Source organism: Gallus gallus, chromosome 1 (genome assembly GCF_016699485.2).
Source record: "Gallus gallus isolate bGalGal1 chromosome 1, bGalGal1.mat.broiler.GRCg7b, whole genome shotgun sequence".
Taxonomy (NCBI): domain Eukaryota; kingdom Metazoa; phylum Chordata; class Aves; order Galliformes; family Phasianidae; genus Gallus; species Gallus gallus.
In genome coordinates, this window is record NC_052532.1 from 174,847,275 (window position 1) to 174,871,343 (window position 24,069).

The 24,069-nt window shown below is 39.5% G+C and overlaps 1 protein-coding gene across 2 annotated transcripts; it reads left to right on the forward strand.

Moving 5' to 3' along the window:
• Window positions 1-104: 104 nt before the first annotated feature.
• Window positions 105-22,098, forward strand: HSPH1 (heat shock protein family H (Hsp110) member 1). Of its 2 annotated transcripts, NM_001159698.2 has the most exons (18): window positions 105-309; window positions 618-675; window positions 3,481-3,621; window positions 5,356-5,478; window positions 6,607-6,706; window positions 9,011-9,144; window positions 9,614-9,858; window positions 10,764-10,992; window positions 11,821-11,927; window positions 13,376-13,509; window positions 15,627-15,832; window positions 16,600-16,731; window positions 17,474-17,611; window positions 18,013-18,138; window positions 19,098-19,205; window positions 19,321-19,440; window positions 20,523-20,684; window positions 21,234-22,098. In NM_001159698.2, exons 1-18 carry the CDS (start codon window positions 203-205, stop codon window positions 21,432-21,434), a joined length of 2,571 nt encoding a protein of 856 aa, NP_001153170.1. In that variant the 5' UTR covers window positions 105-202; the 3' UTR covers window positions 21,435-22,098. The 2 variants fall into 2 exon arrangements, with proteins under 2 accessions (NP_001153170.1, XP_015133410.2); XM_015277924.4 differs by lacking the exon at window positions 16,600-16,731.
• The last annotated feature ends 1,971 nt before the right edge of the window (window positions 22,099-24,069 follow it).

Below are 24,069 nucleotides of genomic sequence, written 5' to 3' on the forward strand. Positions count from 1 at the left end.
CCGAAGGCGGAAGCGGAAGCCGCACGTGGAGCCGGTGAGTGGTTGCCGCAGTTTCTGGAAACTTCGCCTCATTGTCATATTTAAAGCGGCGGCGCCGGCTGCCCGCCCTTGCGCACCCATCCGCCGGCAGTGGGACCGGGGCGGCGGCGGCGGCGCCGGCAGCGGGTTGGGTGGGGGGTGGTCTGTTGGCGGCGGCGGGGCCATGGCGGTGGTGGGCTTTGATCTGGGTTTCCAGAGCTGCTACATCGCAGTGGCGCGGGCCGGCGGCATCGAGACGGTGGCCAACGAGTTCAGCGACCGCTGCACCCCGTGAGTGAGGGGAGTGGGGCGGGAGCTCCCGGGGGGCCGCCGCCTTTCCGTGGCTCGCGGCGCGTGGCTGTTCGAGTTCACCCGTTAGTTAGCTTTAATAAAGGCAGCTCGGAAGTTGGGGGGGGGGGTCGGATGGAACCGGGTGTCTCCCGGTCGGAGTTCGGGGCCGGGAGCGGTGGTGCTGGTGGGACAGCCGCGCTGTGCCGGGGGGTGACGGGGGTGGGGGGGGGAGGAGAGCGGAGGAGCTCCGCTGCCGCTCGGAATGCGGTCCGTCAGCGCCGAGCTGAGCAGTCCCTTCTGCCTTTCAGGTCCGTAGTTTCGTTCGGCTCCAAAAACAGAGCTATCGGCGTCTCGGCGAAAAACCAGGTGGGTTCCTTACAGGTGGCTGTGAGTGGGACGCTGTCGGCCCGGAGGCTCAGGTGCTGGGGGTGCATGGAGAGCTGCTGGGCTGGTGTTGAAATGAAGTAATTGCCGTTGTTCCGCCTGTCGGAGGAGTTGGACTCGGTGATCCTTACGGGTCCTTTTGAACTCGGGGTATTGTATGATAGAGAAATGATATGCTGTAGTGCCGTGCTGCTTTCAGAGGAACACAGGTGGTTCTGCTGGAACTTCCCTGCCCACTGTTTCTGTAATGGTAATATTTTCCAGTGAGACGTGCTCCTTTCCTGGCAGCCTAAACATCAGATTTGTGTTCCTGGTGCTTCTCTATAGCTTTCTCCTGCATCTGAAGAAAAACGTTTGAGTGCTGTGTAGAGGTGCTTAGAATTCGATGGGAAGGAGAAATGTTAGTTGAGGTTTCCTAAAGCAGTGTAGCTACCTCACCGCCTTTGCCTTTGCTGGAAGGTAAATACCTGTGTGGTTTTTGAAAAGTATAACATTTATAGTATAAATAACTTGGTTTTCTTGCTTGAGCAGTTCTGATAGGTACAAAAAGAAACACTGAGTGTTTTCTTCACTGAAGTAGTATTTTCGTGTGTTAGAATTAAGCTCTTCTCTTAGCATTTCAGAATAGCTAAATATAGCTGTTAAATAAATCCTCAGGTATTGTCAAGCTCTGTATCTGTTGTGTAACTGCAGCTGGTAAGGGACTGAGGAGCCTGCAGCTCTGCTGGTCTGTGCACATCTCTGTGGTGAAAGGACTGCAGTGTGTTTCCATGGAGAGAGCATTGGAAGAGACTTTCTTCTCTGTAACAGCTCCCTTAGTTCTGAAAGCTGAGGAAATATGAATAGCTTACACATTCACAAACACATGTACTCCCTCAGTTCAAGGTTAATACTTGAAGCGGTACGGTCATTACATACATTTGTGTTCCTTCTTTAGGGAAGCTTCATTTTAGCATCGCTTTTGTTTTCTTACTATGTGCTTTTACTCAGAAACTAGTAAGATTCACTTGTGTGCAAAAATGAGTCATTAATCTATACGGAAGTGATCTAAATCCTATGTGGAAGCTCTTGAGAGTATTTCAGTATTGTTTTCCGGTGAAATGCTACTGAAAACTTGAAGTACACTGAAAGGGAGTGAGATTCTGACTAATGAAATTGTATTTAAAGAATATATTTGGGATGAATGCCAGTGAGTTCAGATGACTTGAGGCAACCATTAGGTTATGTTAATATATTGCATCTTCTGTGCTTGGTTGTCTACCACTTGAAACTAAATGGTTTTTGCCAGAAAAGAAAAGCATGTGGTACGTTAAACGATGAAAGATGCAGAGCATTTGTTCCTCTTGCTGAGGCAATTCACTTTGGCTGGCTGCCTGTCAGATGCATTGTTTCTCTTTTAGATGTGGAAGTTCCTTCGTGTGAACAACTTGAGAGTTATGTTTTCTGTGCCTTAGAGTATAGCGGCTGCTTAAATCAAGGGCTACAACAATCTCTTTCATTTGAAGTTACTAATTAAGAACTTTTTTTCTGAAGTAAGAAGCTCACAGTCAACAATGTGATTGTATGCAGGAGCTTATGAGCGTACTCAATCTCCTTTAAGACCCGGAGAGCTGCTGTTGGACTGTATCTTCAGAGAGTTTGTTTTCTCTTAGGTAACCCTGGTAGCCTGGAGATGAGAGCAGTATATTAGTTAACAGGCCATAACTCTCTGCTTTCTTAATTGTGACTAAGCAGTAAGATATTGAAATGTGTTGCAGATCTAATAGCATACAATTACTCTAAAAATATCTGAAGATTGTTCCTTGGAAGAGGCTGTGAGTGTTATTCTAAATTAGGCTGTAAAAGCCACCAGAGTGTTTGTGCTTCTCTGCCAGCTACACAGAAATTATTTTTGCTTCCATGTTATTCCTCAGCATGTTCATCATTTGACTTAATACCGCTTAATCTGTTGGTGCCTGCCTAAAGTTACTCCAGCAGTGTGCTTCCACAGCTTCTTTCCAATAGAGTAGGTTTCATTCTACTTTGTGATACTTGTATCTCTTTTAGGATGGCCTAGCTGCCTGCTTTCTGTTCTGCATTGCAATCCTAATCAAGAATGTTTGTCTAGATCAATTGGTTCTGTGGGATTCTTGTGCTGCAGTTCAGTATATACTTTAAGCTAACTTTGGTATCAAAGTAATGTCATGCTTGTCTCTGCTGTATGTGCCCTTTGGGCTGGTGCAAGAATTGGAGTGAGCGCAAGGAGGGAGCTCACCCTGTTTAAGAGTAGCTCAGGGAAAAAGTAAGTATTGAAGTGAATGGGGAGCCTGATGCCAATAACTGAACACACAGGGGTGTGTGTGTGTGTGCTCAGTGTAGTGGTGTTTCAAGTGGACCCCTGGGGGTGAAGTTACTGGTGACTGAGTGCCAGTTACAGGCCTGGCAAACACTTGGAAAACAGGCTTTTAATTACTTGAATCACATCTAGATTAGATTAGATGAGTAAAGTAGTAGTCACTGTAAATCATATTACTCACTTGATTGCTTGGAAGTTTTAGAGATACTCTTATAATGCTTATAGTACTTAATATATACTTTTCTGTGACATGTAGCTCTTCTACCTGATTTTTTTTTTTTTGTAGTGATGAGCTGCTATAAAATAGCAGATAGTAATTACAGGTATTATAGAAACAGATGTGACAAGTAAGTGAACAGTCGTCTTGAAGTGTGAGTGATGCTTGGGGCATACAGGGCAACACTGCAGGTTGGTGAAGGATAGATGTGTTAATGTCTTTTATTTCTTTACAGCAAATTACTCATGCCCACAACACAGTATCTAACTTCAAGAGGTTCCATGGCCGTGCATTTAATGATCCATTTGTTCAGAAGGAAAAGGAAAAGTTGAGTTATGATTTGGTCCCTATGAAGAATGGTGGAGTTGGAGTGAAGGTAGGCTTGGAATATGACACTTTCATTTTTGTTGTTGCACAGAAAAGTTTGTTTTGGCACTTACTCAAGAAAATTCAGGCTTCATTTAAGTAGCCTAAAGGTTTTCTTTTACCATTCTGTTGAAGAGGAGCCCTTGTGTGATAGCCAACTTCCACTTCTAAGTGGTGCATGCTAAATATCAAATTAAGATTTGCCTGCAATAATTGCTGAAATCTGAGCTTCTCTGTTGGCAAATAGTGCATCCAGCGCGAACATTACAGCCAAGGATATGGAGATGACTTGGAGGTTGTGTGGCTTTGTTTTTAAGTATTAACCTTTTTGTCACTCCTGCGTGGAATGCTCTGTAACAGTCTAATCACTTGGTTACATACTCCGGAGTAAGAAGCATGAACTCTAATTTAGAACCTTGATTGTATATGAGTGACATGTTTTTAGAGCACTGTCTGGTGTCCTCTTAAGATGCTTGCAACAGTAGCTGCCTGTCTTGTACAACTATTCCAGGTCCAGTCCTGCTTACACTACCAGTAGTTTGCTGATGTGGTGTCAGAATTTCCTACAGTAGGTGTCCTTAATGTTGATTCATGTACAGACCTGTACCAAAGATACTGATATCAAAGCCTCATGAAATTCACTTGATGCTGCTTCGCTAGTGACAATCCGAGCTTAGTTAGGGATGTGTGTTAGGCTTGATACTTTTCTCCATACTTTGAACTGATGCATCAAATTTTAGGCATAGATCGGGCCTTAATAATGAACGGATTTACAGAGAAGTCAAGCTTTATAAAAGAGGAGGTGCCTTGTGCTGATTGTGACTGGTGATGTTAACAGATGCATTCCAGACAGAAATTAAAGTGCATGTAGGAGTGCTTTACTGTAAGCCAAAGCCTAGTAGTGAGTGAAGAGTGTTACTTATCTTCTGTTTGTTTTTAGTCTGTTTACAGAACAAATGAGTAGATTTTTTGGTCATGGTTTTTTCCAATTTAACTGTAGTAAAAGTGTAGTTGATTCAATATGTCATATAATTGTTAAGATGGATATTTAGAGAACAATTTTTCTTCTAAAACTGAAACGCTCTGATTTTTTTCCCCAATTATAATGTTGTGGATGAAAATCAGTTACTCTTTCAAGAATCGATTTTAACGTGTTCCTTCACTTCATTGGCATTTATGCTACTACTCAGAAAACTGGTGATTCAAAATCCTTTTTGGTAAGGGAACAATATGAGAATAAACTTTTGCTAAGCTGTATCTTTTTACTTGGCTTATGTGCATAATCTGTACTGTAGTTTCAGCTCTTCCCTCTAGAGAGACTGCTAATGTTTGAGCAGACTTATAAAAATGTCAGGGGAAAATAGCAGGTAATTCTGGACTTTTCTGTAGTTGACAGCAATTACAGAATTGGCTATTTCAACTGTTTTTGACATAATACTATGTGCCTATGCCTTACTTGTGTTTTAGACTCAATCACTTTCAGAGTCGCAAACTCTCAGCTGTTACTTTCATCCATAGTGTTCATATGGTTCTCAGTGCTTTAATTTTGAAAATGGGGTTACTGCTTCTGTAGACACTGAACTGGCAAATTAAATTGTAAATTCTAGTTTATTATAGAACAAATTATGCATGTCAAGTTTGAAAGAGTATTAGTCAACAGTGTACCAAAAAAAAACCCTATTAACTGTAAGTAATTCTTCTCAATGATGTAATGGAATTGCTTTTCCTGCTTTTTTCTATCCAGGTCATGTACATGGATGAGGAGCACATCTTCAGTGTGGAACAGATTTCAGCGATGTTGTTGACAAAGTTAAAGGAGACTGCAGAGAGTAACCTGAAAAAGCCAGTAACAGACTGTGTTATTTCTGTAAGTAATCGGAGTGCGCGGGGACATTGTCCTTTAACTTCAGCTATCGAGGGCATTTTGTTCTTTTTCACTGTACATGAATAGAAACACCAGATAAGCACTTAGAAAGGGATTAATCCTAACTAACTTTAAAGCTCCTGACTTAAAGAAATCCCAGGGCCACTTCCATATTTCAGTCCCTGAGCCACTTCGTGAACTCATTTTCTTGGGAAATGTCTGAACTCTGGCACAAAGAACACCTTTGGGACCCAGATGTGTACCATTCTATAATTTTTATCCCATGACTAAACACTCAAATTACTTGTTAAAGATACCTTTATTTATCAGAATTTGCCATCTGGCAGCTGAAATTAATAAACTTCAGTTCATTTTTCAGTTTATGACTGCACAAGAAAATGACCACAGAATGAGAAAAGTCATTCCGTTGCAAAGCCTAAATATAAAATGGCATCTGCCTCTGTGCATTCACTGACTCTTTGAGCAAGTCTACCTCATGTTGTATCTAGAGATATTTTAGTTTGTTATTCTTATATGAGTTTATCCACTCAGTAATCTGAAAATGTCCTCTAATGATGTAGTTTCAGTCTCCAGGGATATCACAGGTCACTGTCCAAAGCAGGTGATAGACATCTGCAGCAGATTTTCAGCAGCGTAATCCTTCAGAACCTCTTGCTAATTCTTCTCCGAAGTAACTTTGGCCAAAGCAGATTCTTTATTAATTATAATTTTTTCATTGTTTTTGTCTCTCACATTTCTATTGCAGTACTGCATTTCTATTTTGCTTTCTTGGATGCTAAATATCTACTGGTTGTGTCTGAGGTTATTCTGTGTCTCTTTGTCTGTAAAAACCAATTTCATATTTTGCAGCAGTAATTAATGTTCCTAACACTTGTATACAAATAATATTTGCTTCTTGCTAGTGTATGATTGTATAAATTAACTGATGCTTGTTTAATTCCATCTCAGCTTGGTCAAGTAGAATATTTAGTCTTGGTTCAGCAAAGTACGTGCAGTGAATGTTGTCCTTAAACATGAGGAATAGATAGAATTTGTGTGAGCACTTTCAAGTAGACAGAGTGTTGTCTCATGTGCTGAGGCTAACTTCCTATTCTTACCTGCCTTTTTCAGGTTCCATCGTTTTTCACTGATGCTGAAAGGAGGTCTGTTCTGGATGCAGCTCAGATTGTTGGATTAAACTGTCTTAGATTAATGAATGACATGACAGCTGGTACGTGTAGTAGAACAGCAGTTTCTTCAAATTTCATGTATTGGTAGCAGATACATCTAGTTACTCTGGGAAACTGGGCTGGCTTTAAAAATAGGACATGAAACAAGTATTCTATACACTTACCTTAGTCTTTTATCTTAATGTCTTCTATGTGAAAGCGTACAAGAGATGAAGCCTTAGTGGTAGTGATCTCCCTGAGTATTTAGGATTGCAACATGTGCCTGGACTACTTGTCCATTTAGTATCCAGATGTCCTGGGAGAAAACACTATTCTTGGCACTCTTAAAGGAAATTTGCTGATTAATTGTTAACACTTGATTTCAGAGCTTTTGTCAGTATACTTGTGGTTCTAAAATGAAAAATTGAGCAATTGATCTCCTTTGCTAACATTCTCAAGGCTCTAAAAACACATTAGTACATCCAAGTGCTTTTGGTCTTTTCTTGTAGCAAGCGTTCATGTCCCAGGTCTTCATGCATATCTTGTTGGCATCTGGGGAGAGGGCATTGTTCCATGTTTTTTAAATGGGTTAATGATTAGCATTTGTTTCTTGGTAGAAAAGCTGGGAAGGATTGTACCAGAGAACAATTAATTTTCTTCTCCCCATGTTAGTCGGGTAAATTGAGAAGGGTTTGCTTGATGGGGGGGACATTCCATGCAAGTATTTTCTGTGAACTCCACCTGGATTCATGCCTTTAAATGAATTGCTTTTTAAGGATTTAAGTAACTTTAACATGTATTGGTAGAGTGGTATCTTAAAGAGTCTTCTAGAATAATTTTCAGATGAATATTCTGTATGGTAAAGTACAGATCTTCAGAAACTTTGCCAATGGGATGAACTGTTTGCAGAAATGCAGACCTTTCATTTCTTTAGCAGCACCAGCAGCTTTTCTGTATAGTGTAGAACAGAGTTATTTCTCACTTTCTTGTTCTTACCTTGTAAGGCTAATAAGAGCTATTCAGCTTTTTATAGTTTTAGATGTTGTTATCTTTAATAATATCTGTGGATAAGGGATCCTGAGGTATGATAGAGCAGAGAAGGAAGTTTTGCCTATTTTTTTTTTCTAATGAAGGACAAAGTCTGCTGTGATTTATTGAAGTCCTACTCATAAAACCTGGCTTGGCAACAAGGGTCACTTGTTCAACATGCTCAAAAATGCGTTCTGTGTTAGTTTTAGTCACATTGCAATCAAATTTAGGTCTCAAGGCTGTAGCACTTCAATATATTCCATGAAATAAGACTTTCTTCTTTTCAATTAAGCACCTCTTAATGACTGAGCAATGGGAGTGATTAATGAATGCTGGTACCAGTGATTTTATTTATTTAAGACCCCTTGTGATGAGAATGAGTATACCAGCTGTAGGGGAACTTCACTAGATACTAGAATCCAGAAATCTCAGGTCTCTGCTCAGTGGGAATCCAGGCTGTCCTTGTTCTAGATAGTTTTGTTGTAACTGGGGAAGCCAATCCCTCCTTCCTAATATAAGGCTGTCACTGTGACTATAACACATTGCTCTTGAGAGCATGTGCTTCCTGCCTTCCTTAGCACCTTCTCTAATGCTCTCGTTCTCTTGCCTGATAATCTGGCCAGTAGCCTGACCTCCAGCTTGGGATTTCTTCATCATGTGCAAATGCATGTTCTTGTGTATTCCATCTCATGTCAAAATTAACTACGTAACTGTGTAGATGCAAATCTGTTCAGTTTTTCTTCAATTATTGTATCAACCTCCTGCCTAGCTGTGACGCTGCTATAGATCCAGAATTCTACAGCAAAACTGCTAATGTTCTGTCCTCTGACACGATCACCATACACTTGCATGCCACATTAGCTTCTGTTCTACTCTTTGCAATCTGTCCCTGCCTGGTACTATGCATAGACTGAAATTCTTCCATTTTATAGCCTCTTCTGACCATTCATAGTATTCTCAGACATTATCTTCGTGCCTGGGAGATATTCCTTTGTAAATTCAAGTGCTGCATCCTTGATTTCTATGAGAAGCTAAAAGGTGAACTGTTAGGAAACATATGGATTGAAATAGATCAGTACTTAAAACAGGGTCATTGATTCTTGATTTTACATGCTTGGATGTTTACAGATAGAGCGTATACATGGCTGAGGAAGGTTGTTTTGCTTCTCAGGTCCTACAATGTATTAATGGAATAAACTTTCCAAGTGGGTAAGACCTTGCATAGGTGGTTTTGTCTGGTTGCTCTTGATCCTATAGCTTAATGTTTACAAGATATGATGACATACAGGTGGGGACTCAATAGAGATTATACTGATATCTGCTATTTGCTTACGCAGTGGCTCTGAATTATGGGATTTATAAACAAGATCTTCCAGCTCCTGAAGAGAAGCCACGAATAGTCGTATTTGTTGATATGGGGCATTCTGCATTTCAAGTGTCTGCCTGCGCGTTCAACAAGAGTAAACTAAAGGTAGTAAGATTAATTGAAATTAAAAGGCTTTGCAACACTAAACTAGCTTATAAACCTGTCTTATTTTAAAAACTCTAAAATAATCTAATATGTAGAAAGTGGCAAAGAGATAGGAAAAAAAAAAAGGTTTTTCAGTATCCATCATTAGTATCGTTTTAGATAAAGGCTGGAGATTGCTTTGCAATACACCAGTGTAAGGTATACAGTACAACTGCTGTCATCCGAGTTAAGTGGTTGGATTCAAATTGTGAATGCTTAGGATTGTCACCTACTTACTTAGGGCGACTTCCACTGTGAAAGTGGAAAGTAATTTTTACAGGTGTGGCTGATTTAAATACTTAAGCCTGTGCATAGAAACATAGCCTGGCTTGTCCCCCACCCATTTTTGAAACAAAGGCTTGCCAGTATTGGATGACTTCTATTCCATTTTATTTCTGTTAGACTGAATAATTATGTTCTTTCAAACCAGGTGCTGGGCACAGCATTTGACCCTTTCCTAGGCGGAAGGAACTTTGATGGAAAGTTAGTAGACTACTTTTGTGCAGAAATAAAAGCAAAGTACAAACTGGATCCAAAATCAAAAGTTCGAGCTCTTCTTCGTCTGTATCAGGAGTGTGAGAAGCTGAAGAAACTAATGAGTTCAAACAGCACAGACATTCCCCTAAACATTGAGTGTTTCATGAATGACACTGATGTATCTGGAAAAATGAACAGGTGAGCTCTATGGGAGATATTTAAGATATGTGGTCCCCAAGCAACCAAGTGTTTATTTCTATTTCAATAGAAACTTAACTGTGCTAAAATTAAGTGCAAGTGCTGAATAGTTGTGGCATTTCTAAGTTGGAATAACTGAGGCTGAGATATAATGCTCAGCTGCCAGAGCAGTGTTTGTGTATAGAAACCTTGAATTCTTTCTGTAGAATGGCACAGTTTTAAAATCCTGGGTTGATGCCTGCAAATCAGGGCAGAGAGGTTGGCTTGCATATATTTAGGTCTGCAGCATATTTTAGGTAACCTAAATCCCCTATTGTTCTTAAGATAGCAACAATTCAAGCTCTTTCTTTTTTTTTCCCCTCCCCTCCTGCTCTTACTGAACCGTGGGTATTAGGAAAGAAATGAAGGACAGAAGTAGTACCATGGGGGTGACTTGTTTATGCCTGGAATGTCAATGAAGTCTGTTGCATGCAATCACAGGCACAGCTAATTTCTAGTCAGTCCTTTGACTGTTGTCAAAGAAGAGGGTTGTGTGATTGGTTGTTTTTTTTTTTTTCCCATTATTTAGGAAATAGGTAAAGTAACTTCTTTGTAAAGGGTGTATGAATGCTTTCTCTAATCTGTAACGTGTGCCGAGAGTCATATGCACAACATCTCCCCAAACAGTACCTTTATCTTACTGAGCTACCCTGATAGCAGCATAAGAAAATCTGTATGCAGCTGTTCATGTACTGCCTTGTCTCTAGCTGTCAATTTAGCCTACTCACAGGGACTTAGTTTTAAGGCTTTTTGCCTTAAAGTGTAGTTAACAAACCTGGTCAGAATTGGTTAAGGAAAAAAAAAAAAACCAGGAAATCTTAGTGGTGGAATGGGGATGGTTTGGTTTAACACACTTCTTTCCTTAGGTCCCAGTTTGAAGAACTGTGTGCTGACCTGCTGCAAAGGATAGAGATGCCTCTGCTTTCGTTAATGGAACAAACACAACTGAAGGTGGAAGATGTGACTGCTGTAGAGATTGTTGGAGGAGCAACCCGCATTCCTGCTGTCAAAGAAAGGATTGCTAAATTCTTTGGCAAAGATGTCAGTACAACACTGAATGCAGATGAAGCCATAGCTAGAGGCTGTGCTCTACAGGTACAGTACTGGCAGCACTTGAAAAACTGAAAAATTACATTTCCTGAGAAATGGTTGCAATGGTCCCTTAAAGGCATTCAAAGGAACTAACAAGACTCTTCTGTGGCGCAGTAGTTTAAAATGCCACTGTTGGGTATGTTGTGTAAACAGCCAGCTCTCCTCTTCAGAAGAACAAACTATTTAATGAGAGAAATTTAACAGTCATTGACAAGCTGAGAGTGTTCTTATCAATGAAGTGTGCAAGAATATCTATGAAGAGCCAAAAACACTACAGATCTGCATTTTCTGGTATCAAGTATGATTCTGATAGAATAAAGTCAGTTTCATACTGATATAACCTTCCCCCTTGCCACCCGTAACTTATTTTTACAGATTATAATGAACTTGTATTGCAGGCAAACCACTCATTCTGTCATCTTTTGTGCTTTATGCATTCTTTTATTTCACTTACTTCCCTTTGTCCTATTTCACCCATTGCTTTCCATTATTGGCAGTCAGTTGTCTGCAGGGAAAGAAGCAGGACATGTAAAGCAAAGGCTTCTTTCAGGGCTAAGTAATGCAGAACTTCTGTTCTTCTACAGTTCCACTGTTTCTTTAGACTGCTGCCTTTTTCACAAGCTGCAGTAAGAACAATGCTGAAAGTGGTGCTAACCCAAACAGTATGAACGTATCTGTATGGTTCTTTTCTCATTACACTTCACTGAAATCAAGCAGTTCACTTAGTATAGTCACTGCAGTTCTCATTATCTTGTTTACAGATGTTTAAACTTCATGGGGGCAAGTACCAGAGTAGTTAAGCAACTGCAAAGTGTGTGTTTTTTCTTCTAGTGTGCAATTCTTTCTCCAGCTTTTAAAGTGAGAGAATTCTCTGTGACAGATGCTACACCATTCCCAATCTCTCTGTTGTGGAACACAGAAGCAGAGGACACTGAAGGGTAGGTAGCTCAGACTGCTGTTCTGTGAAGCTTTTGACCTTTCAGTTCAAGGGCAATGTTCTGGGTTGCATTCAAAGTAGGATCTCTGCATTCTGATGCAGGAAGTCTGTAGATCATGTACCAGAGAGGGCTGGGGGGTGGAGATTCTATTGTAAAGGCATGAGTTAAATTTTAGTCATAATTACGCATAAAAAAAAATAATTTTGAGGGATAACTTTGAGCTGCTAACTAATATGTTGTCTTGCATTACTCTTATCTGTTTGTTAGGTTTTGAAATTTAAAGTGAACAAGAAAAACTGAGTACCAATACCACTTTTGGCTCTTCTATTGCAAGTTTCTGCTAACACCTACCTGGATTCTTATTTCAGTAGGAATGTTGTACACTATGTAAACATTGTGAACTTGCATGGATACTGTTTATCTGGCTGAAAACAGAAGCAAGGGTTTAACTCCTATAGCTCCTTAAGAGCAATTCCTTGCAGTTGCAGCATCTCAAGACTCTGACCTACGTTATTAATGGTGATATGCATGAAGGAAGTAGTTTGCCCTGTCTAGGATGTTGAAAGATCTGAAATTAACTTCTGGGGAGTCTGGAGTGCAAGAGGGACTTTTCATCCTTTTTTTTCCCTTTTTTTTTCTTTTTTCCTCTACAAGCTCTTTGCAGCTTAGATTTTTCTTTTGTCTTTAATCTCATGGAAATGCAGAACGTACTCTTTGTTCCCTCGCAGGCTTTCAAGAGCAAACAGTGGATTCATGTTCTAGGTGAAGCTCTTGTTTTCTTGCACTGAATTTGTAGATGGGATCTTTCTATGGTTAGGAGATCTTAAGGGGAAAAAAAAAGTTGGGAATTAGAATCAATTAGAATCAGACAGGCATGTAACAGTAGACAGAACTTAGACAAAGAACATAATTAAAGCTGGCTGTCTTTGTCATAAGCTGGCTGTCTTTGTCATATCAAGGAATGAATAATAATCAGTTGTCAGGGTTTTCAAATGAGCCACAGAAGTAAGGTGGTAATGGGGCTGTAATTTGCTTTTTGACACTAAGTGAGGAAGGGTGCAAATCATAATTTCAGTTATGCTACTGGAGGTTCAAAAGTAGCCCTAAACTTTGGAAGAAAAACAAATGCTGGAAGCCTACTGATGGTCTGTCACGAAATTGCCACCTATACCTGAGCTTTTCTTCTGAGACTCAAAATTGGTGGAATAGAATTTTTTCTGATTACAGTACACAACAGTAATTCTTTTCTTTGCAGTATGGTTGTAAAGCCTCTGAATTTTTCAAGAGGGCAAATATACCAAAGCATAGTGATGTTTCTCTGAAGATTTCTGATGCGATATCAGTCTTTCACCTCAGATATTGGACTTGATTGATCTTCAAGGTCTTTTCCAACCTGAGCAATTCTGTGATTCTATAATCTGCTAAGTGATGTTTTCTTCTAATTTTAGGGTTCATGAGGTATTCAGCAGAAATCATGCAGCACCTTTCTCCAAAGTTCTTACCTTCTATAGGAAGGGTCCATTTGAGTTAGAAGCTTTTTATTCTGATCCTAATGGAGTCCCGTATCCAGAGTCAAAAATTGGTAAGTAATTGTACTGGAAATGTTGCTGTCTAACATTGTTTAATAACAGTGTTGGTCTTAAATCAACTCTGTAATAATAGTGAAAATGTAGTTTTCAGTCTCTGGAGGACTCAGTTATTAACAAACATCTCATTCCATAGATGGACAAAAATCCAAATTTGATTAGCTTCAGAAGTTGTTTTAGTCTGATGAAATGAATGGAACTGTAACAGTACACCCAGGACTAGAATGAGACTATTTTTGTGGGAGAGCTTCTTAACATGCTTTCTTTTCTACTAAAGCATCCTTATGAGTACTTGAAAATTATCTCCTGTATGTAGAAAACTTAAGTGTGGATTAAACAGGAGCACTGAAACCATAGAATAAAGCTTGAGTTACTGAGCGTTGCATTTTCCTGTTCTTTCTGGATGTTGTATAAGGCTGCCTTGATCAGAATTTCCTCGGCATTAAAAAGTAGCAGCTTCAAGACTAAGGTGTTGATTTAAATTGTATTGGCAGCAAGAGCAAGTCATTTCTCCTTTTTGACAAATTAAAGCATTGATGGTCTTACGTTTATAATGCAGTTACAAAAAGATGTTAGCATGGTAAAATCAAGCTAGGAGTTCTTGCAGAACAGTCAAGTAACTGCTTGGTTTTGTTTAAAAGCTCAACAATTACTGCACTTGGACCTCAGTATTCTTAGTGTGGTAGAAGCAATGACAAAATCTCTCACTAAAAATTTCTCTTACTAAAAAAAAAATGATTTCTTTTCTGTTTTTTTTTTGTCTTACACTTTAGTTATCAACTAGTTAAGTATTTCATAGTACAACTAATCTGTTGGTTAACAGTATACTTGGATGATAGTTACACTGGAATTGCAGTGTTAAAGATGAACTTTATAAATACTCTTGAAATGGCTGGGAGAATACGTAGGTCTAAAACACTGCGATCTGATTTACCAGTACTTCAGCTACTATATCAGACTACAAAGTCATCTGTAACCATCATCTCAACAGGAAAAATCAGTTAATTTTCCCTGTGTTGAACTGAATTCTGTGGTTGGTTCACAGCAAGTCACTAAGTTCAAATTCCATTTCTTAGAAACCAGCACAATATTTTGTAGTCACAGAAACAGCAGACTTCCTTTCATGTTAACTCTGCCTTTAAAGGTCAGTAATGCAATTTGTGCCAGTTAAATTTCTATGGCTTTAACAAATGAGATGGCTAACTTCTATACAGTAAACTAAGCATGGATTTTTGAAAATCTGATTGGCTTCAGCTTACTCACCAATTAAGTCTTTGCTCAGAACAGAGTTGTTAGTAGCTCATGTGAGTGAGTCAGGAGTTCTGATGAGGCTACTGAAGGAGGACAGGTCACAACTTCAGTATTATTGGATTTACCCAGTAGGGGATTATATTCTTTGGCCTGTAAAGTAGGCTGAGAAAAGCTGATATGCAGGAAGATCAGATCTACTGATGAAGTGGTGCATGCGAGCATGTGCATATCCAGCCTGTGAGAATATCAGTGAAGCAGAGTAGTCTCTAGGTCACTGTTTTCGTGATGTGCATAGAACCATGCAGTAGGCAGAAAAACATACCTGCTTTTAAATGAGTATCAGAAATCTCACTCTCCGTATGCTCTCCCTTGAGTAAAAGGTAATGGCAGGCTTTATATGGATGTTAGAAGCTGAAAGGCAAAAATGCATTATTTTATTACACTTCTAGAAATCCTGTTCCTGTGTCAGACAACTAAAAAGGCATGCACCACAGTATTTCCATTAGGCAACATCTTTCTAGTTTTTGTTCATCCCGTTATAATATCACAGATACCACAAGCGAAGGGAGAGTGAGGTTTTACTTTTTGTATTGATTCTGTATTAGTAGTGACAGGAGAATCTGCCCTCTGATGAAAATCAACATTTTCCATCACTATTTAGAAGGTAAGATTGATAGAACAATAACATGCCTTTCGTTTTTTCACTGTATTTGTTTAATTTGGGAACCGTGCAATTAGCAAGGACATTATTGGTGGGGTCAAATACTTAAAGTGTCTTGTATCAAAGAAGGAGGTATTTTTCGTGTCCTGTAATATCACCTGGTCTATTACACTCAGTGAATACAGATTCTTTTGACTTCAGGTAGGTATATTATCCAGAATGTGGCAGCTCAGAAAGATGGAGAGAAGTCTAAAGTTAAAGTGAAAGTCCGTGTCAATACTCATGGCATTTTCAGCGTGTCCACTGCATCCATGGTAGAACCAGTTAAAAGTGAAGATAGTGAGGATGTCGGTGTTGAGACTGAATTGGAAACTCAGGACCAGATGCCTGCTGAAAATTCAAGTGATGTGAGTTGGCCTTTCTTGTGTGTGAATATCCTTATTGATGAAACTGTTCTGCTGGTACATGCTTGGGAAGAGAAGTGCCTTCTAAGGAGGCAAAATGAGGTTCATTTTGAGATGTGTGTGGTTATTAGTAAGATACCTTTATAAGAAAAGGAGAAAATTAGTGCCATCCTGAAAAATTGTGTGGATTTCAAAATCGGTTATCAGGCGATGTGCAGTGTGGCAGTAGGTGGGTTCCTTGAGGGGGGGATTGCTTACAGTTGTCATAGTTATCAGTGTTCCAGGTAGGAGAACTTGATTTAGATTGGTGCTCTCAGTCTCAAAAAGAATTGTGCCTAATGCTCTGTATTAAGAGACATTTTGAAACCTTGTGAAAGGTGGTTCCTTTCCTACAGCATGGAAGGGAAGGGGAGCAATGGGGAATAATGCAGCACTGTTACGGTGGACTTTGTGTTAATATTTTTTTTGAAGAAGGAGAAACCTTAAAAAGCTATGACTCGATAAATTAAAAGCCACTTTTTGTGAAAGAAGGTGGTAGAATGCACACACGCGAGTATTATGCTGCCAGCCTGGCACTGGTAGCATTTTTACAAAGTTCTGATGAACTTGCACCTAGTCTCTGTTAGTTAAAGCGTGTGTATTTGCGTGTGCACAGAATGCTTTGTAGGGCACTTGGTACAGTATGCGTGTCAGAAGTGGTGCCCTGTAACTTCGAATAAATTCCAGTGCACATGCCTTCTACATCCTTTGTGCCTGGGCTTTCATTTCAGAAAAATAACCAGCAAGAGAACAGTGAGGCTGGAACACAGTCCCAGGTACAAACTGATGGTCAGCAAACGTCACAGTCTCCCCCTTCATCAGAACCTCCCTCTGAAGAAAACAAAATCCCAGATGTCAAGAAAGTGAGTGACCCTTTAACTCTGTTGAAAATGTTATACTCTGATGGTGGCATTTAAAATGATAACATTCCAGGAGAAAAGTGAAGAACTTGGTACTCAAAACCCTTCTTTTCTACTTTTATACCTCTTTTATTTTTAATGGTCAAAAATAATCTGTATATCTTGTGGTGATTTTCATTAAATTTTTGCAGAACTCCTGCTAGATGCAAGACTCTCTACCCTTGCCTCTCTTTACGTGGAGTTGTACAGTTAATCTGTTTGCAAAGCAGATATTTCCAACCTATTTAACAACTGTTAGAGGCCAAAGTTATTAGGTCTGCTGAGAGAAGCTTGAGTTGGGGATTTATAAACTGAAGGGGAGATAATCAATGTGTAGAATATGTGCCTGCGTGATATTGCTAGTAGCTTGCTCTTTGATCTGTGCAAGATGAGAAATGTTTTAGATTAAAATCTTGCTACTGTCAGCACCACCAGTGAATCGCTAAGCTATAGATGGGTGCTTCTGGAAAACCTGCAAATAGATGATAAATCTGGGAACTGTCCTTCCTGTTGCTCAGTACTGTCTATGAAATACTGTAGGCAGACTAGGATAGCAGGCGGACTTCCTTGAAAGGACACGTGCCTTGCAAGTACATTTTGAAAATTCTCCAAGAACACAATCTCCATTCTTCCCTATGGATGTTGCTATCACAGCATTAATTCATCAGTCAGGAATGTTATCTTATTTTTCTTCTCTCCAACTTAGACAAGTGAAAAGAAAGGCGATCAGCCTCCAGAAGCTAAAAAACCCAAGATAAAAGTGAAGAATGTGGAACTGCCTATTGAAGCTAACTTGGTTTGGCAGTTAGGAAAAGATCTCCTCAATATGTATATTGAAACAGAGGTGAGTTAATGTGGTTTGGACTGCTTTTTTAATTGCAGTTATTAACAATTGCTCTGCTTTTCAGAGCAACCTCTGATCTTTATGTAAACCTAGAGTGTAGACTCAACTAATGGAATGAGCTCCAACTTTAACACGTAACTGACAAATACTAGTAAGTGCTGTGCTGAAGTGCTATTTATAACAATAGTGTCAGAGCATTGATCTGTAGAATAAGATCGCAGGTCCGTTCAAGCCGTTGCAATCTAGAAAACAATGCACCACTTCCTCAGGTGAGTCCACTGTAGCTTTGAGAATGCCAGAAGCTTTAGCTCACATTGCTTCTGTGTTTTATAGCAGCTGTGCTTTACAGAACACTGTTTGAGCATAAGTACTTAATTAAACTGTTTTACGTGATCACACAGGGTAAGATGATCATGCAAGACAAACTGGAAAAAGAAAGAAATGATGCAAAGAATGCAGTGGAAGAATATGTGTATGAGTTCAGGGACAAACTGTCTGGACCATATGAGAAATTTGTTTGTGAAAAGGTAGGTTATAGTTTCAGGAGCTTCCCTGAAAACACTAATAACTATTCTGTATTCCTTAGTGTAACTTTTTGTCATCGTTTACTTGTCATGGAAACAGGTATAGATCTCAATTCATTTGTATGATCATAGAATCATAGAATGGCTTGGGTTGGAAGGGACCTCAAGGATTATCAAATTCTAACCCCTGTGCTGTAGGAAAGGTTGTCAGCCACTAGATCAGGTACTAGTTCAGGTTGCCCAAGGCATCCAGCCTGGCCTTGAACACCTCCAGGGATGGGGCATCCACAGTCAATCTGGGCAGCCTGTGCCAGCACCTCCCCAGTCAGTTTAAAAATAAATAAATGCTTCCTGACATGTAATATAAATTTCCTTCCCTTTCATTTAAAACCACTCCCCCTTGTTCTGTCATATCTACCTGTGCAAAAAGCTGATTTCCCTGATGTTAAAAACTTCCTTTAAATACTGAAAGGCTGCAGTGAGGTCTCTCCCACATCCTTCTCTTCTCCAGGCTGAAGAAGCCCAGTTCCTTCAGCCTGTCTTCAGCTTATGACTGGTACTGATGCAGAGCTGAAGTTCTCAGGTTTAGCAAGTAGTGCATATCACTGAGAACTTGACTCTTTTTGCAACAAAATCCTGTTTTGCTTCTAAATAAAGATGGTGAATAGAAAGGGAAGTTGTGTTGTATTCATCGCTAAAAACATGAATTAAAACTGTAGTCCAAGCATTGCTCTAGATCCAGGCAAGTAGCTATTGATGCTGCCAATGTTGTAGATGCACGTTTCCCAATTAGAATCTGATGTGATTTAGTTGACTTAATTAAGTGAAAGCTACAGCAAAAATTTAATTCTTACCCTCCTGCATAAATTCTTGTATTTACCAGTACCCTATTACTACAAGAGAAGCACAATCGATTGTTGCATGTCTTGATGTTTGACATGTTGAATTATATTGACACATAGGATCTGCAAGGCTTCTCTGCACTTCTAACAGAGACAGAAGGCTGGCTGTATGAAGAGGGCGAGGATGAAGCTAAGCAGGTGTATGTAGACAAACTAGAGGATTTAAAGGTAGGTCTGTTGGGATGCGAAACAACCCAAAATGCAAACTTTCCAAAATACCACAAGAAACAATGTTGATGAACGTTAATGAAATGCCTTAACACACAGGAATTGCTTTTTCTAGAAATTAGGTACTCCAATTGAAATGCGCTATCAAGAAGCAGAGGAGCGACCAAAGCTATTAGAAGAACTGGGACACAGGCTCCAGTATTACGCTGCGATAGCTGGGGAATTCAGGAATAAAGTGAGTGGCCTCAAAGAACCTTTTTTTGTTTAATACCACGTAGGGTTTCATTGAAGCCCACCAGCTGGTGGAGGTTCCATTTTTGAGCTACACTCTGTTATATAGGTCACAAATCTAACACCACAAATGTTTCCCAGTACTCAACAAAACCTCACACAGTGCATTGTATTTTCAGTTGCTTGATACTTCTGGATGTTTTCAAGCCAAAAAAAAAAAATTACTTTGACAAAGAGGGAGAAGGTCAGACTGTGGTCTAATTCTTGACCTTTTAAAAGGTGACCTAGTTTCTTCAGAGGTGTGCTTTTCCATTCTTGTTCCCAGAAGAACTGGATATTGTGCTGTGATGAGAAGCCTTACTGTAAAAGCAACTCAAGATACACTAAAGCATCCAACACTTCTATGTACATGTTTCTTCTTTGGCACTGGTGTTTAAAGATGACTTTCTAGATAAGCATACCTGCCTTTTGGTAAACTTAGTCCTTGAGTATCAGCTTTAGAGTTTTAATAGGGCAGCTCAAAACACTCAAAATTACTTAGTTTGAGATTAAGGCTCACAAGAGAAATTCTTATGTATTTGAAGCTTTGCATTATGAGAATGTCAGTATGATTAGAAATTATTCAGTACTATTACAGTCTTAAACATACTGCATTCAGTGGTATTAGTTATTTCAAGTACACTGAATCCATCTTCTGAATTCTCAGTCTAAGTCATAGGTCATGTTGTAGTGCAGGTCCTTCTTCTGCTAACGATTAATTATGTAACTGCTTCTCTGGCATTGAAAGGAATGCTCCTAAAGTTGAAAGGTGTTTTAAGCAACCTTGCTGAGTGCATCATATTTTGTGACTTCTTTGTGAAGTCTGTTTTCCCTCTGTGAGCTGGCTTTCCTATTTAAATACTGGGCCATGGAAAACTTATAAGAGAATGCAGAAACTTGAATCTCTTGCTGTAACAGATGCAGACTTTGCCTAACCATTTACTTTGAAAGTTAGTGTAGATGATGATAAATTGTAAATAATTGGGATATTCTTGTCAGTAACTTAATGACTTGACTTTACTAACTAATAAACATTTATTTGTGCAGGATGAAAAATACATCCATATTGATGAAATGGAAATGATGAAAGTAGAGAAGTGTGTGAGTGAAGTGATAGAGTGGATGAACAATGCTGTGAGTGCACAGGCTAAGAAGAGCTTAGATCAGGATCCAGCTGTGCGTTCCTTTGAAATTAAGGCAAAGCTTCAAGTAAGTACCAAAAGAAATTAATTATAGAGGCTATTACTTTAAAAAAAAAAAAAAGAAAAGTAAAAAAAAAAATTGGGAGCCAGACTGACTCATTTTGCTTCTTCTCTAAACTCCTCCTTTTCATATTTCATCTTTCTTTTCCAATGTTCTTAAAGGATGGTTAGAAAACAAACTAAATGAGGTTGAACAGAAAGCAGAGGAGCTGTGCTATGCTGTTTACAATTCTGTGGAGCTATTGGTGTTCTACATGTCTTTCAGTCACCTTAATACTGAAAGGCAGTTAGAGGTTTTATTGGAAAGTACAAGGTGGTCTTAAGGGAAAACCCCACAGACATATATTAAACTAAAAAAAAAAAAATCTTTGCTTACAGAACTTCAAGAAGTAGATCAGCTTATTTCAGAATACAGTGTGTACTTGTCACTTTGGACTGAGGAAATGAAGAAGCAAGTTTGAAACAACATTTCAGGCACGGGACTCTTGATGCTAGTGAAGCTGATTTGTCCTTACTAAGTGTTCTGACCACATGTTTCTCCCCTTCTCTCTTTCAGGAGTTGAACAATGTCTGTGAGCCCATTGTGACACAACCAAAACCAAAAGTTGACTCTCCTAAGGAAGAAAACCCATTAAATGAACAGGGCGATTATAAAACTGAAGACATGGGAGAAGATGACAAAAATTCAGACATGCCTCAACAAAATGGTGAATGTCATCCAGGTGATCAAAACACTGTTAACATGGACTTGGACTAAACCACTGCACTTGCAGCAAGTTATTTCATCCCATGACAGAAGATATTTTTGCTGTCATACATGATCACGGGATTGGGAATGCATTGTTTTGGGAACTATTTATATTTTTTCTTAAAACTTGTCTGGAATATGTTGTGTTATGGGAGGAAAGAATAGTAGTAGTGTTGGTCATGACTATCCTAAAAGGAAAATTGCCTTGGTAACTTTCAGATTCCTGTGGAATTGTGAGTTCATACTAAGCTTCTGTGCAGTATTTAACCATTTGCATCACTAAAGATGAAGAGAAGCACTTGCTCTGAAATATACTGCTCCTTCAAAAGGTTGTATTTGAAACCTTCGTAGGCATTTGTAGATGCCAAGGTAGTTTTCTTTCATCTGGACATCTGATTGGGTATGTCAGTAAAAGCCAGTGTCTGTCCCGTTTGTAAGGACTTTGCAGAATAAATTTTTCTGTTCTAAGGTTTTTGATTATTGCAGTCCAAAGCATTTATCAGATAATAAGATGATGGAATGTGTTAGTAGCATGCAGAAACGCTTACGTTTCGTCTCTTGCTAAACAATACATTTTTCATGTGGGGTGCTTAAAATGAAGGAAATGCTATTTCTGTTAGTGTTATTGTGAAGCCTTTTAATGGGCTTTAAAATAAAGTTCATTTTACTGGTATTTCCTGACTTGTGGGACTTTGCTCTTTTTTGGTACTTGTGATGTGTTGTCCTTTCCACTGCTGGTGACAGATAACGAAGGCTGTGACTTTATTCCTGCTACAAAGAGGGTAGCACTTAGTGTAGAAACAGCACGGCTTAGTGATGACCTTAGTGAGGTCATTTAGACATTGGACTTGATGATCTTGAAGGTCTTTTCCAGCCTAAATGGCTCTATGTTCTTGGGAACAGTTGTGCAGGGAGTTGAAAGCATTACCCCTATAAGCATAGGTTAAAACTTGTAACGCAGAGAATCCTGCTTTAGACTCAAACTCTACTAGGGAATCAGGCACCTGAAGTTGGGAGGTAAGAGTTTATATTTTTTGAATCATATTCCAAAAGGTGCTACCTGTATTGCTGTACTGGAGCATAGGCTCCATGTGTAAGCACATGATACAGGATGCTGAAGGGTCGGTGTCGCTAATTGCATGGTTTTTGAAAAGAGTTTGTGTAGCAGGAGCATTTTATCTGCAGCAACAAACCAAAAGGAGGTCTGTTCTTCCACTGGAGCTACTGGAGGGGGAATACAAGCACAGGACATGACTGGTACTTTCTAGAGCCAGCAAATCTTGCTCATGTCTGGTGTTTTTCTTGTAGCGAGGACTGCTAGCTGGACCCTAGGACTTCTCACAGCCAGGAACAGGAACAATGCTGCAGCTTCACCTGGTGGTGACCAACTTTCAGCACTGATAAGCAACTGCATTATCAAAATGCATGTCCTGTCACAGCCTTCTCTTATCTGCATGTCCTTTAGCTATAAGGATCTGCAGGATGCTTGTGTACAGTAGGTAGCTCAGGTAGTAGAACGCTTAGGTTCTTCCCCATCCTTTTGCTACAGCTAAAGAAAAACATAGTCAGATTTAATCCAGTTTTAAGTGTGGAAGATGAAGTGTGTTGCTGATGCTAGTGTAACGGCAGCATCAAGGGTTAACAGGCTCCTGCTTGCTAGTTCATTATGTGCTGAAATGGAAAGTGTTGCTCTGGCAGCATTAAGATACCAGAACTTTCATTGCAAAACCAGTAGGATGCCACAGCAGGAAACAGCCTGATCAGAGAAATGCTTTGTGAAGACATTTTAAATAGAATTCTGTCAGAACATCGAGTCCTGGATCTACAAAAAGCAGCTTTGCTGGCCCTGGAGTGAATTATCATGCGTTCTGTTACCTCTGGAGAAGGTACTGCTCTATTTTTCTTCTAATGAACCTTCATAAAAGGAGTCTGCACTGAGAACAGACAGGCGTGTTTTTTCACAGATTTCTGGAAGGCGTTTCATAGCAGCTAGTAGCCGTTGATCCCTAATGATTAAATGGCTTATTTAAATACTTGCTGTTTCTGCTTCAGTCTGAGGTAGAAAAAAAGAAAAACGAAGAAATCAGTGATTCAAATATTCTGCTTCTTCCTTCCTCTAATTCAGTGAATATCTTGCTTTCTAATTTATCTTTCACCAAACACATGTGAAAGCCACTTGTTTCCTCTTTCATCTCCGCATCAGCAACAGGGAGGTGAGGGTGTTTGGTTTCCTTTGTGCTGCAGGGTACTGAAACAACACTCAGCAGTGCAAGGAGTACATAGCTGATTGGGTTAATCTTATTGGCACTGTGAGTTATGGCCTTACCCTGGTAGTGATCGCACAGAGGTCTGAATCTTTATCTTTTTCCATCTGAAGGAAGAAAACTTGATTGCTGTACAGGAGGGTTTTGAAAACCTTGTGATAGAATGTTTTAGTGTATGCCTTCTCATGTTTACTTACACTACTATTCTCTAATATTTCCTATTATACAAAATCTTTACAGCTGCTAAAACTGTTTATACTCTTCCAGCATTACTAATAGTATTCAATGTGTTCTTTCTGAGATAATGGCTTTATCAAGCCACATTCTAGACTTCTTTTTTAGGAATTTAGTTATTTTCAAGATCCTAGAAATGTCTAAAT